This window comes from Lampris incognitus, chromosome 2 (genome assembly GCF_029633865.1).
Source record: "Lampris incognitus isolate fLamInc1 chromosome 2, fLamInc1.hap2, whole genome shotgun sequence".
Taxonomy (NCBI): domain Eukaryota; kingdom Metazoa; phylum Chordata; class Actinopteri; order Lampriformes; family Lampridae; genus Lampris; species Lampris incognitus.
The window spans coordinates 95,070,115-95,085,115 of NC_079212.1; the positions used below are offsets into that span (position 1 = coordinate 95,070,115).

The following is a 15,001-nucleotide window of genomic DNA, read 5'->3' on the forward strand; positions in this document are numbered from 1 at the left end:
GGTAGGACGCTGCCGCGTGATGAAGAGGTGTTCTGAGTGCAGGTAGGACGCAGCCGCGTGATGATGAAGAGGCGTTCTGAGTACAGGTAGGACGCAGCCGCGTGATGAAAAGGCGTTCTGAGTGCAGGTAGGACACAGCCGCGTGATGAAGAGGCATTCTGAGTGCAGGTAGGACACAGCTGCGTGATGAAGAGGGGTTCTGAGTACAGGTAGGACACAGCCGCGTGATGAAGAGGTGTTCTGAGTGCAGGTAGGACGCAGCCGCGTGATCAAGAGGCGTTCTGATTGCAGGTAGGACGCAGCCGCGTGATGAAGAGGTGTTCTGAGTGCAGGTAGGACGCAGCCGCGTGATGAAGAGGCGTTCTGAGTACAGGTAGGACGCAGCCGCGTGATGAAGAGGCGTTCTGAGTACAGGTAGGACGCAGCTGCGTGATGAAGAGGCGTTCTGAGTGCAGGTAGGACACAGCCGCGTGATGAAGAGGCGTTCTGAGTGCAGGTAGGACACAGCCGTGTGATGAAGAGGCGTTCTGAGTGCAGGTAGGACACAGCCGCGTGATGAAGAGGCGTTCTGAGTACAGGTAGGATGCAGCCGCGTGATGAAGAGGCGTTCTGAGAGATGCTGGGCAGTAAGGTGCACATTCTGCAGGGCCCTTTGTGCCTGCACGTGTGTGTGTGTGTGTGTGTGTGTGTGTGTGTGTGTGTGTGTGTGTGTGTGTGTTTGTTTGGCTGTCTGTCTGAGAAAGAGAGGGCACTTTTGTGTGTTCATGTTTGTATGTATGTGTGTGTATACATGTTTGTGTGTCTGTGTATGTGTGCCTAAGAAAGAGAGGATACTCTGTGTGTGCAAGTTTGTGCGTGCGTGTGTGTGTGTGGGTCTGTCTGTCTGAGAAAGAGAGGACACTGTTCATGTTTGTATGTATGTGTGTATGCATGTTTGTGTGTCTGTGTGTGTGCCTAAGAAAGAGAGGATACTCTGTGTGTGCATGTTTGTGTGTGCAAGTTTGTGTGTGTGTGTGTGTGTATGTGTGTTTGTGCCTGAGAAACAGAAGGATACTCTGTGTGCATGTGTGTGTGTGTACATGTTTGTGCACGTGTGTGTGTGTGTGTGTCTGTGTGTGTGTGTGCCTAAGAGAGAGGATACTTTGTGTGTGTGTCTGTGCGTGTGTGTGCGCATATTTGTGCTTGCATGTGTGTGCGTGTTTATGCATGTTTGTGTGTGTATAAATGTTTGTGTGTCTGTGTGTGTGTGCCTAAGAGAGAGAGGATACTCTGTGTGTGCATGTTTGTGTGTACAAGTTTGTGTGTGTGTGTTTGTGCCTGAGAAAGAGAGAAGGATACTCTGTGTGCATGTGGGTGTGTGTGTGTTCGTGTACATGTTTGTGCATGTGTATGTTTGTGTGTGCCTAAGAGAGAAGGATACCCTGTGTGCATGTCTGTGTGTGTCTGTGTGTATATGTGTGCCTGTGTGTGTGTGGGGGGGGGGGTAGTGGGGCTTGCCGAGCCTCTGAGGTTACAGATGTAGTCCTGCACACAGGCTGGCCGGCCTGCCTGCCTCTGCTGTTTTGCATCCCTCGTTCCCAGGCCTCGTTTCTAAAGGCCACACTAAAAATAATGCGGGAGTTTGAGACTTTGGGTAAAATATCCATTTCCACGGGAGGAGGAGGGAGGCAGGAATTCTCTCCGTCTCGGATGCCGTGCCCCGGAGCAGCGTGTTAATATCGCTGGTTTGTTGTTTTCCGTCTGACTCAAGAGCTAAATGTGGCGCTGAGCATTTTGTTTATCTGCTCCCCGTCGGCGCTTCGCCGTGTTTCCTGGGGCGGCTCGCTGCCTGTGACTCACACCCAGATGAGATGAGCCAACTCCTCTAGCGCTGTTTTACACGCGGGTTCACATCCAGTCCCGTGCAGATCTGGCCGTCATGTAGATGCTGCTGCTGACAGGCTGAACCTAAAAAGGAAGTGTTAACCGCTCATAAATAAAGCGTTTCCTGTCTGATCTCGTGCCGCGGCATGTGCCGCGCTTCTCTCCCTGTTTCATTGTAGGAGGTTTTTCCAGACGGCACACTTCTACGTAGAGGACAGCAATTCTCCGCGGGTGGTGGCCAATGAGAATATTCCCATCATCCCCATACCAGGTGAGCCACCTCCCACATCTGCCTCTCTGCATCTGAAGCACAACGTTGGTTTCTGTTGTCCTGATGCGTGCTCAAGGCTCGGCGCTTTCGGTTTTTACCGATTTTCACCCAAAAACACCCAGATTTTTAAACCGATTTTCACCCGGATTTGACGTTTCCACGGATCCAAAAGTTGTTCCTGTTCGTGTGAGGTCATGTAACAGTGCCCTCTTGTGGCGAAATTCGGCATGCCGGATGGCTTTGAAAAATAAAAACCGAAAACGCTGAGCCGTGTGCATGCTCAATAACCCAAGAAGGTCGAATCAGTTCATCTGGACACGTTTGTTGACAGAACCGTTTCATCACTCATCTAAGTGACCTCTTCAGTCTCAGCTGACTGCAGGTATCCCACCCTTATAAACAATCCATTCCATCCATCCGTTATCTGAACCGCTTATCCTGCTCTCAGGGTCGCGGGGATGCTGGAGCCTATCCCGGCAGTCATTGGGCAGCAGGCGGGGAGACACCCTGGACAGGCTGCCAGGCTGTCACACACACACACACATTCATACCTAGGGACAATTAGCATGGTCCATTCACCTGACCTACATGTCTTTGGACTGTGGGAGGAAACCGGAGCCCGCGGAGGAAACTCACGCAGACACGGGGAGAACACACAAACTCCACACAGAGGATGACCTGGTATGACCCCCAAGGTTGGGCTACCCCGGGGCTCGAACCCAGGACCTTCTTGCTGTGAGGCGCAGTGGTTACCCCTTATAAACAATACAGTGGCATAATGACTGAAACCAACAGCCAGTTTCATATGTAAACATGGGTTCGACCTGTAACTAGAGTTTCAGAGGCCATGTGTACTATTCACAGAGGACCAGGGAATGTTGCAATCACAGCATCGTAATGCCCCTTTTCTACTACTGCATCGTACCGGTTCAGCTCGTCTCTACTCTATTCAACTCTACTCGCTTCACTTTTTGGGATTTCGTTTTCCACTGCAGATAGTATCCCTTCACGGCGAAGCCCCGCTGGTCATTTGTGGGCATGCTGGCTAGTTTTTTTTCCCAAGACTTAATTTATATTTAAATAAATATACATATATCTATATTTATTTATACTTTATTTATTTATTTATTTATAGTGGTATTTCATGTCATCTTTTAGTATTGGCTCAGCTCACTTGGGACCTGGGCGAAGGTGGTACCAAAAAAGTACCTGGTACCAGGTACTATCCCTAACGTTTACCCAATGGAAAACCAAAAAAAAAAGTGGGTAGAGTTGAGCTGAGTCGAGCCGGGGAAAAGGGGCATACGTGACCTCTTCAGTCTAAAATGACTGCAGGTATCCCACCCTTATAAAAACAATACAGTGGCATAACGACCGAAACCAACGACCAGTTTCATATGCAGATATGGGCGTGACCATTAACTAGAGGTTCTGTGAATAGTACACATGGCCATCGAAACTAGTTACAGGTCGAACCCATGTTTACATATGAAAGTGGAGGTTGGTTTCGGTCATTAGGCTCTGTATTGTACTCTATTGTTTATAAGGGTGGGGAGATGTCACTTATGCCCCTTTTCCACTACTTGGTACTGGCTCGACTCAACTCAGCTCCACTCGACTTGACTGGCAGAGTGTTGTGTTCCGTCACCGTAACAGTACCCCCTCAGTCTAGCTGGTCTGCATTGATTTTGGTACCCGCTCCAGTTTTTTTGGAACCTCGACAAAAGTGGTACCACAAAAGCGGTAACGGTTACCAAAATGCCGGTACTTTCCTGTAATGGACAACGACAAAGTGGAGTGGAGGTGAGCCAGTGCCATGTGGCGGAAAAGGGGCATCGGTTGAGTGAGGAAACGTTTCTGTCAGTAAACATTGTGTCCAGGTGAGCTGAGTCGGTTTCTGTTCATTTTACTTGCAGCGTCTGGAGGCCAAAAGTTTTAAAGGAGCTGCATCTGCAAGATTAATGCTGATTTTTTGTTGTCACTGTTAGTTACTGCACAAAAATAAATCCTAATGGAAGAAAAAAAGCAACCTGGATGTTGTGAATGTTTGGGGTGACGTGGTATCGGGGCGCACTGAAGACGCGCGGCACCGACTGGTCTTACAAAGACTTCAGAAACTGTCGGTGCTGCAATCTGTCAGTCGCTTCCCGTCCGCTGTGCTGGCCAAACGTCTTCATTCACAAGTTTCTATACATGTACCCTTAAGTGACCACGCACACCCCCCCTTCGGAGGCGAGCGCGGCCACGGAGCAGGAAGCTGCTTGGTGGCAGCTAGTCAATATTTGAGCTTTACGGGGCCATTAAAGGCACAGCGACTCGACTGAGGCCCATTTCAGGGCTGTAATACCTTAGTTAAAGATTACAGCTGCTGCCAGCATTGACTCCTCATCCATCCTACCTTTTATTACTCATCCGTCTGTCTAGCCGCCTTGCTCGCTCTCATTGTCAGCGTCTCGCGCCTCCGTCTTTCACTTTCTGAGCATCTTAATGCGTCTCTTAAGTGCTGACTGTGGATGTAACTGCACTTGCTAAGATGAAGACGGTGAAACCGAACGTTGCCGTAAGTGTGCTTAATGCAACGCCGATTGTTTAATAGCCGCCGAAGTCGCGCGATTCGTCTGGTCGCTGGACGTCTGCGGATGTTTAGCGGCGTCTCGATGAGTGATAACCCAGGAGAGCGAGACCACTGTCAGGAGTCTGTCTTCTGAGCACAGCTGCCGTCTACGTGAACTCGTGCAGAAATTTGTGCACGTGAAATTATTAATTAATTAATTATTGTGTGTGTGAGTGTGTGTCTTTTGAACAAGCATGCGTTTCAAGAGAGAGATGCGGTATTTGTGTAGGTCTAATCTAGTATGTCCTAGTCGTTCAGTTCAGCTCCCCGGGATCATTTTAATGGACTGAACAGATTGGCTTGACTGATAAGCCTCTCCGTACACAGCAAGACGGAGGGGGTGGAGGGCCCGTTTGATTAATGAACAGTTAAAACAGCAATCACCTGCGTTTCCATTGACGCGAGTAGGAGCCCCGGGGCCCCAGCCGCTGCAGGCTCTTATTCAAGCAGCCTGCAGCAGCTGAGCAGCCGCTGCACCGGCCCGGCGTCAAGCTTCTCAGTCAACACTCCCCCCGGTGTCGTTTAGGGCTGATGTAGCTCAGATGTCACAGACACTACCTCCAGTAAAATAGAAAAAAAATTAGAAAATATTTAAAATAAAAAATAAAAAATAGAAATAAAATAGAAAATATCTTTAAAAAATAGAAAATAGTATTAAATATTTATTTTGAAATAGAAATAAATAATAGAAAAAATAGAAAATATTTAAAATAGAATATAGGAATAAAATATTTATTCCATAATAGAAATAAATAATAGAAAAATAGAAATATTAAAAATAGAAAATAGAAATAATATTTATTTGAAAATAGAAAAAAAATAGCTCAAAATAATAGAAAAAAAATATAATAAAAGGAGGTTTTTCTTAGAATGCACCATCTCTATTAATGTCAAACTAATAACAACGTCAGCTGAGGCGGCATATCAGCCTCTTCTTTTTCTTTTCTCTCCATTACTTTTTTTCTCTTCTTTTCTTTCTTTTCATTTCATCGCTTGCTGTGCTCTGGGAAGCTTTGAGTGATTTGACATCAGTAAACTACTTCATTTCTTTGGCCCTTCGGTCATTTTGGAATTGGAAACTCTGACAAATGACATTGCTTTTTGTTTTCTTGTGTATTGTTGACACATAACACACACACACACACACGTATGAACACAATACGCACGCACACACACACACAGTAGTTCTCTTAACATATGAAGGCTACAAGGCTACAGACACTGCCCCTGATAAATACACACCACTGCATACACACACACACACAAACACTAGCCACTTTCTAACATTGTGTCTCTCTCAAGCAGATGACATGGAGGCCATTCCCGTCAGGCAGTTTGTTAAACACATCACGGAGCTGTACTCCAGCAACCTGCGTGGCTTCTCTGAGGAATTTGAGGTACACGTTGCATACAGACCCTGCTCTCTGTGCTAATGATCAGTGCTGGAGCATGGCTAGAGGACACCATACATGTGTACTAGTGCTGGAGCATGGTGAGAGGACACCATACATGTGTACTAGTGCTGGAGCATGGTGAGAGGACACCATACATGTGTACTTGTGATCAGTGCTGCAGCATGGTGAGAGGACACCATACATGTGTATTAGTGATCGGTGCTGGAGCATGGTGAGAGGACACCATACATGTGTACTAATGCTGCAGCATGGTGAGAGGACACCATACATGTGTATTAGTGATCAGTGCTGGAGCATGGTGAGAGGACACCATACATGTGTACTAGTGATCAGTGCTGCAGCATGGTGAGAGGACACCATACATGTGTACTAGTGATGGAACATGGTGAGAGGACACCATACATGTGCTTGCAGAAAGAGTCAGAAATTACATTTTAGACATATGTTTTATACAGAGGCCCTGAAAGGCAAGGTGGGGAAAAAATGTGCCGCCAATTTTGAAATTTATCTTATTCAAACAAGATGGTGAGCTATTCGAACGAGACAAACTTAGATGTCGGTAGCATTTTTATTTCTTATATTGCCTTTCGGGGCTTCGGCCAGGAAGTTGTTTGACACTTTCTATACCCTGCAACAGATGCACGAGATGGGCTAAATCCCTTTGACGTACTGACGGAAACTTTTGACCAAAGTCTAAGACTTGTCAAAGGGGTCCATTATACCACCCAGTACTCTGCAAACGTAAGATAGGAGGGCTATCTGAAGCCTGCTTGTAAATACATATAAATACACACAAGCACAAAATAGTATAACCATGTCCAAGCTGCAAGGAGATATCAATAAGTCATGAAGGCTCAACAACCAAAGCATCTAATTCACTCATTCTGGTCTCATTCACTCCTCAAGACTGCAAAGAAAATACTCCAGACATTCATGTTATTAGTAAGAGCAGGCACGATATTAAAACACTACCAGAAACACCTGCTGTGCATAGCGTTTAATGAACATACTGGACATGTTTTTGTTTAAAATAATGCTAATTTGCCAGTGGGCCAACCCAATACTAAGTTCACATGGTGCACCAGGGACACAGTTCAACACGGCAGCTTCACTGCCCTGGGTACACCATTTTATCTTGTCTAAGTCACACAAATATGACATCTGCCTGCCCGAAACCTCTTGATTATTACATTTTACGTTATTTTTTATTATCTTGTATAGTTTTTCTTTTTTTTCCCATTTAAAATGCTTTTATGCCCCCACGATTTCACACGGTGTACCAGGGGTGCAGCTCAATTCATTCAAGCGACGTTCTGGTGGAAGCCCTGACAGACATTACAAAAAAACAGAATAAAATGTGTTGCCGATTTCCAAGTTTATCCCGTTCAAAAAACGTGTTTTTTGCCGGTTACACCTGCTTCTGCCATAACTATCCAGTCCATGTCCAAATAATAAGAGGGGAGTATTTGTCTTTCCATTGGTATGAAGTAATCTTTTGTATACTCTGCTAATTCTGTTGAGCAGACTGAGGTGGAGGAGAAGGGAGCAAGATTATAAAGGGAAGAGCTCAATTAAAACTGTGTAGCGACTGATAAGCTGGATAGTCTAGCCACCACGACTCACCATGTTGCATCGCTGCCATGTTGAGGAACTTGTTTCAGGTCAGGCTCATCTAGCGGGAAGCATGTACATGAATCATACACAACATTCATATTTACAATTTCATCTAATGATGAAAAACTGTTTCGACAGTTTGTCATAGACTACTTACTTGAGGCAACAGTTTGGCACAGGTGAGGAGTGAGGACTGCCCTTCAGCCGTCCGTCTACATTCAGTCCCAGTGAGACTAGCCCGACGAGGTGTCCTTGAACAAGGCACTGGATACCCGACAGTACCAGGTGTACCGGGCCGTGGCTGACATTGACCTCCTTGTATGGAAAGTGAATTTTCCCCCTCAGGCATCGCCCCAAAAATAAATAAATAAATACCTTGTTGGGTAAATAAAAATAAACAAATCCATTGAAAGTACTAGCTTGAGTTAAGGGCAGCCTCAGAGAGTTTCTTTATTCAGATCTCAACTCAACACACCATAACCTCCCCCTCTCTCCCTCTCTCTCTCTCTCTCTCTCTCTCTCTCTCTCTCTCTCTCTCTCTCTCTCTCTCTCTCTCTCTCTCTCTCCTCTCCCTCTCCCTCTCCCTCTCCCTCTCCCCCTCCCTCCACAGGAGGTCCAGCGCTGTACAGCAGACCTGAAAATCACAGCCGAGCATTCCAATCACTTGGACAACAAGCACAAAAACAGATACATCAACATAGTAGCCTGTGAGTGAACTGGTTTCCCCCGTAATGAGTTTATCATAGTGCTGCATGTGTTGTTGTTACTAAGTCCATCATGTATTCCAGTAGTTTGTCCCGTAACTGGCGAACACGGTTGACGTGTCAAACAATATTGCCTTTGTCAGATGACCATAGTCGAGTGAAATTAAGAGCCCTGCCAGGGAAAGACGCCAAACACAGTGACTACATCAACGCCAACTTCGTGGACGTAAGTCTTGTTGATCCCGGAACGCCTCATTTAGCTAGGTTCAGCGGGAAATTGAGAAGTCTCTGAGAAATTGTCAGTGCTTCAGTCACTCTAACGTTAGGCACACCTACAACTTATCTAACAGTAATTCAGCTTCCAAAATAAAGAAGACCGTTGGAAAAGTCAGAAATCTGTTTCTTATTTTTTACTTGTGGACAGTGTGAAACGTTGGCTCCTTCGTAGTGTTGCTTTCCCATGAGTCATCTTTAACACATAGACCCCAGGACCTGTGGAGTTTAGAAGTTTCTTCCTTTCCCACAACTTGTGTGGGTTTATGTGGAAAAGATGTTAATCAGTATGATATCGATTGTTTCTCGGGAGTAAAGGCTCTCCTCTCCCCTTCTTCAGGGTTACAACAAGCCCAAAGCCTATATCGCTGCCCAAGGTCCTCTCAAATCTACCTTTGAGGACTTTTGGAGGATGGTGTGGGAGCAAAACACCGGCATCATTGTCATGATCACCAACCTTGTGGAGAAAGGAAGGGTAGGTCCATGTCCACTATTCTAAAAGAGGGAAAATATGAGATAAAAACCCTTACACATGACCAAGCACACCACCTCAGAGACGGTCCAATGGGGGCCGAGCACCGTTTATATTGGTTGTGATTGTCGTCCCCACCAGAGGAAGTGTGACCAGTACTGGCCCGGTGAGAACTGCGAGCAGTATGGAAACATTGTGGTGACACTGAAAAGCACCAAAGTGCACGCCTGCTACACGCTGCGGCATTTCCTCATACGCAACACGAAAGTGAAAAAGGTAAACGAGAGTTACGATGTCACTGTTGTCGTCGTTTTCATTTTAACCCAATGTCCTCGTCTGTAAACCGAGTATGTTTAATTCAGTCTCGCTCAAAGCTTTGTTTGCTTCTGTGCTTCAGGGTCAGAAGGGGAACTCTAAGGGGAAGCTGAACGAGCGCGTGGTGGTCCAGTATCACTACACCCAGTGGCCTGACATGGGCGTTCCAGAGTACACCCTCCCCGTCTTCACCTTCATCAACCGCTCATCAGCTGCGCGTACCCCAGACATGGGCCCCGTCGTAGTGCACTGCAGGTAGACTATATATCACTCAGCACCTAGGTCTGAAAAATGAGATCCTAGTCAGACCAGCATTGCTAGCTTGGGTAACAGCTCCCCCTGCAGGCCTCAAACGATGTTGCTCACCCTGTGCTCTGCTCTTCAGTGCAGGGGTTGGACGGACGGGCACTTACGTTGTCATCGACAGCATGCTGCAACAAATCAAGGACAAAAGCACAGTCAATGTCCTGGGTTTCCTCAAGCATATCCGCACACAACGCAACTACCTAGTCCAGACGGAGGTAAGACGCTTGAGTTCACCACTTCAGGTGGTAGTGGAATCTCATCATTTCACTTCGGTTAAAAGAAACAGTTTCCAAGGAACACAAAAATAACAATCGACAGATACGTTTAATGCAATGCAAAAAAAAAGAAAATGTTTTTTGCATTGCAACAACACAACACACACTGACTGCCTTCGGTTTATGACCCACTCAGTTATAATGGTGGGCCTTCGAATTTTACCACAGAGACACAAGGTGTTTCCTTCGCTCGAGTGAGTATCCTTGCTTTGTTTGTGTATATATTTCTGGGACAAAAAAAAAACAACTGTTTTTTATGATATGTTGGTTGCAAGGCTCAGTGCATTTCTTTTTTCTTTTTTCTTGATCCCTCCTTTGTAGTATTTATAACACAGTCTATACTAAACTATAAAAACCGTATTTGCCCGTGGCAGCTTTCTGTGTCTGTATTTTCGTGTGCTCGCTGTTTAATCGACTGTTTTGTCAGGTGCTGGCTCTAGAGCGGCGTCACAGTAATCTGACAGTCTATAACGGCTTTTAAGATGAAATAGCCTTTCATTGCTTATTTCAGGCGGTTAGGGAATTTTGTCTCCGTTTTTTTTCTGCACATTTTCATTTACAGGGCTTTGTGACATCTTTTTGTCATTTTCTGGTAAAGCTGTTTCTCTGTTGTTGTTGTTGTTTTTTTTTTTTTCCTCTGTCATTTGTAGGAGCAATATGTTTTCATCCACGATGCCTTGATGGAGGCCATTCTGAGTCGAGAGACAGAGGTGCCTGCCTGCAAGCTCCATGGTTATGTCAACAGCATCCTCACACCCAGTTTGGCAGGCTGCACACACTTGGAGAAGCAGTTTAGGGTGAGTTGAAGCTCCGGGGGTGGTCTTGACTTGCCAAGCTACGGTCTCATCTTCTGTCACCATCTGTGAGGTACCCCCTCAAACGTCACTCGATCCAGCACTTGTTAGCGGCATGCTAAGGAGCGGTGGTTATCCGGGGTAGGAATGGCTTCGGAGTTTCTCAGATGTTGGCTTTAATAAAGTCGTGCCTGTCAGCCCCGCTGACTCGTTACGCAAGGCCTGATGAATTTTTCATCACGCCCCATCTTTTTAAATAGCGGGGGAGACCGGCTAATTGGTCCCAAATATTGTTAATCGGATATAGGGCCTTTGATTTTGGGGTTGTGAATGTCACTTCGCTTTAGACTTCATGTATATTATTAATGTAAAGGGTTCGTAGGCGAGTCTCAGGTGTAAACCCGCTGGAGGAAGCAGTTAATATTTCATGTGCAACATAATTTGGCATTGGTTTTCAAGTCTTAATTTCATAATGGAGTTGCGAACCGGTGTTTCGCTCCTCCTGAGCCTGTCGCCTTGTTTTGTCCCATCACAACCAGCTTCTGACCCAGTGCAACATGCGCTTCGCCGAGTGCTTCAGCGCCCAGAAGGACTGCAACAAGGAGAAGAACCGCAACTCTTCAGTGGTTCCCGGTGAGGGTCGTCGTAATTATACATTTCCCTATGACGTTGCTCTCTTCCCTTCGTCTTTTTTCGTGTAACCAAAAAAAAAAAAAGGTCTGTGAGAATCGGGACGGTGACATTTGCTAATGCGGTACCACAAGTTTCTACTTCCTGTGGAGGATAAATGATTAAACTCATTTCACGTTCCAAAATTAGAATCTATTTTAGTAATCCTATGCATTCATCATTCTATATGTTCACTGTATGCTGGCGGGAGATAGGAGGTAGGTGTTGCCATGGCAACAAGAGAGACTGGGTAATGATTGTATGCGTTATTAGGCTGTACAATATTATGGAGGGCTTGGAGTGTGATTGCAAATTCGTTTTATCTCTCTCTGTCCTCCCTTCAGCCGAGCGAGCCCGGGTGGGGCTCGCCCCCCTCCCCGGCATGAAAGGGACAGATTATATCAACGCATCCTACATCATGGTACAGTATAATAGTTTGAGCCATGTGTGTTAACGCTCATCAATTTGTTAATATTAACCGAATGGCTTTTTTTATCTTTTAAAGGAACAGTCCGACAATTTCTAATACTGAGTTCTTCGAAAATAAGGAGTTATCTGTCAGCCTCTGAAGCCATTTAGCACTGTAGTTATCAAGATGTTAACGGCTGACCTCTCTCGTCCCAGGGCTACTACAGGAGTAATGAGTTTATCATTACCCAGCATCCTTTGCCCCACACCACCACAGACTTTTGGAGAATGATTTGGGACCATAATGCCCAGATCATCGTCATGCTGCCCGACAACAACGGCCTGGTGAGTTACACGGAAATGAAGTGTTGCCTTTTTCACTTTCCTCACGTTTCTGTGTTGTAACTGTTCTTTACCTCCATCCAGTGAGAATGTCGTCCAGTTTAATTTCATTAGAAGACGCTCTGACTTACACATATCAGCATGATGAAATGTGATATATGTTCGGGTGGCACGGTGACGCAGTGGTTGGCACGATCGCCTCACAGCAAGAGGGTCGTGGGTGCGAACCCTGGGGTTGTCCAACCTTGGGGGTCATCCCAGGTCGCCCTCTGTGTGGGGTTTGCATGTTCTCCCCGTGTCTGCGTGGGTTTCCTCCCACAGTCCAAAGACATGCAGGTCAGGTGAATCAGCCATACTAAACTGTCCCTAGGTGTGAATTTGTGTGTGGACCCTGTGATGGCCTGGCGGCCTGTCCAGGGTGTCTCCCCACCTGCCGCCCGGTGACTGCTGGGATAGGCTCCAGCAGCACTGTGACCCTGAGAGCAGGATAAGCGGTTTGGATAATGGATGGATGGATATATGTTCACAAAAACAGTGTATTCAGGAACACTGGATTATGAAAGTTGGGAGTGTCCGGGTACCGTAGCGGTCTATTCCATTGCTTACCAACATGGGGATCGTCGGTTCAAATCCCCATGTTTCCTCCGGCTTGGTCGGGCGTCCCTACAGACACAATTGGCCGTGTCTGTGGGTGGGAAGCCGGATGTGGGTATGTGTCCTGGTCGCTTCACTAGCACCTCCTCTGGTTGGTCGGGGCGCCTGTTCGGGGGACTGGGGGGGGGAATAGCGTGATCCTCCCACGCGCTACGTCCCACTGGTGAAACTCCTCAGTGTCAGGTGAAAAGAAGCGGCTGGCGACTCCACATGTATCGGAGGAGACGTGGTAGTCTGCAGCCCTCCCGGGATCAGCAAAGGGGGTGGAGCAGCGACTAAGATGGCTTGGAAGGGTGGGATAATTGGCTGGGGACAATTGGGGAGAAAAAGGGGTTGGGGGTGAAAGTTATAAACTGTCTGACTTGTCATTCATCGCTGTTCATCTGTAGGCTGAGGATGAATTTGTTTACTGGCCGAGCCGGGAGGAGGCCATGAACTGCATCGCCTTTACCGTCACACTCATCAGCAAGGACAGACTGTGCCTCTCTAACGAAGAGCAAATCATCCTCCACGACTTCATCCTCGAGGCCACGCAGGTACGCTGGTTCCCGACTTCGGGGTTTGATTCGTATGGCACGTCGTACATGACCTCACAGCTCAAGAACTACTCTTGTTTGTACTCTGGTGTGTGTCTGTGCTGTACTCGCACTGTGCATAACGACGCCCGTCCCGTGTGTGACAGGATGACTACGTCCTGGAGGTAAGACATTTCCAGTGTCCAAAATGGCCCAACCCAGATGCTCCTCTCAGCAGCACCTTCGAGCTCATCAATGTCATCAAGGAGGAGGCCATGACTCGAGATGGTCCCACCATAGTGCATGACGAGTAAGTGTGTGTGTGTGTGTGTGTGTGTGTAAACCTTACACACCTGTGTTGTCCTGCCTCCTCTTCTGCATAAGGCAGCCCGGCGGGTGTTTATAAGCATCTACCGGTAACTGCCGAGGTAAAAAGTCCTCGTAGGGCCCTCACGACCAGGTCTAAACCGTGCTCAGTGTACCTCGACATGTAGCTCCTGCACACGCCTGGACTTCGAACAACCGCGTGACCATTATTTCTTTCGTTTGTGAAATCTGTCAGTTGTCATTTTCTTCACTTTTGTGGTGGCAATACACTGGCTCAGATTTCTCTCCCTGATTATTTCGCTCTCCACGTCGTGCTCATCAAACGGCTCAGTCAACATTTGTGCGCCTTGGGTGGGGGGGGCGCTGTCGTTTTCTGAGGTCCCCGTTGCGTCGGGTTAGAAATGCTGCCATATTTGGATGAACGTTTTCATTCAGCATGGCTTTGTAGATGTTGGCACTTTTCATGCTCCGTAAGGAATTAATTGGCACCAGTAAAATGAATCCCACATTGGGGAGGGGAGGGGGGGGGGTTCATTCAGGATGTGGGAAGCCGGGAAACCAGCTTCAGGGCCCAAACAGAATAAAGGATAACCTGTCGGATCACTCATCCGCAGGGTGCATTTTTAGATTTTATGAGTGTTTACACACTTCAACTCAGCCATTGCTCCATCCCGTCAAGATATCCGCCTCATGCTGTCCGTCGAACTGCCGGCTCAAACCCTAGACCTGCATCTGTAATGGCTAACACGAACCGCCCGGAAATGGTCGGTCAGCGTGCGAGTTGGTTCAGTCCCTCCGCTCGGCTGCACGTTGCACGTGAATCAGACCGAGAAAGTCGTACACGCCGCCGTCACGTCCAGTCTGTTGACATCAGAGAGTTGGGATCGGCGTTCAAGTCGGGCAAATCACATCTCGGCCTGTTTCCCTCGCAGGTATGGAGCGGTGTCAGCGGGGATGCTGTGCGCCCTCACCACCCTGTCCCAGCAGCTGGAGAGCGAGGGGGCGGTGGACATCTACCAAGTGGCCAAAATGATCAACCTCATGAGACCGGGCGTCTTCACCGATATAGTGAGTTCCCGTTCACCCCCCTCCCCCACTCACGGTTGTCTGTCGGCGCTCGGGGCGTCGACGGTAACGCCCCCCCGTCGTTCTGGAAGGCGGCGTTTGGAA

General features: G+C 47.4%; 1 protein-coding gene across 3 annotated transcripts in view; it reads left to right on the forward strand.

Annotated features, from left to right (window-relative positions):
- LOC130107012 (receptor-type tyrosine-protein phosphatase gamma-like) overlaps positions 1 to 15,001 on the forward strand; it is a 162,102-nt gene that overhangs the window by 144,819 nt on the left and 2,282 nt on the right. For 2 of the 3 annotated variants that reach the window (XM_056273397.1, XM_056273399.1), the window contains 15 exons: positions 2,043 to 2,134; positions 6,051 to 6,145; positions 8,388 to 8,484; positions 8,625 to 8,707; positions 9,095 to 9,229; positions 9,368 to 9,502; positions 9,624 to 9,796; positions 9,927 to 10,062; positions 10,773 to 10,919; positions 11,456 to 11,549; positions 11,930 to 12,006; positions 12,210 to 12,338; positions 13,379 to 13,525; positions 13,672 to 13,814; positions 14,764 to 14,899. In XM_056273397.1, the coding sequence (XP_056129372.1) occupies positions 2,043 to 2,134; positions 6,051 to 6,145; positions 8,388 to 8,484; positions 8,625 to 8,707; positions 9,095 to 9,229; positions 9,368 to 9,502; positions 9,624 to 9,796; positions 9,927 to 10,062; positions 10,773 to 10,919; positions 11,456 to 11,549; positions 11,930 to 12,006; positions 12,210 to 12,338; positions 13,379 to 13,525; positions 13,672 to 13,814; positions 14,764 to 14,899 (1,819 nt within the window). The remainder of the gene's footprint in view (positions 1 to 2,042; positions 2,135 to 6,050; positions 6,146 to 8,387; positions 8,485 to 8,624; positions 8,708 to 9,094; positions 9,230 to 9,367; positions 9,503 to 9,623; positions 9,797 to 9,926; positions 10,063 to 10,772; positions 10,920 to 11,455; positions 11,550 to 11,929; positions 12,007 to 12,209; positions 12,339 to 13,378; positions 13,526 to 13,671; positions 13,815 to 14,763; positions 14,900 to 15,001) is intronic. The other variant, XM_056273398.1, reaches the window with a different exon arrangement.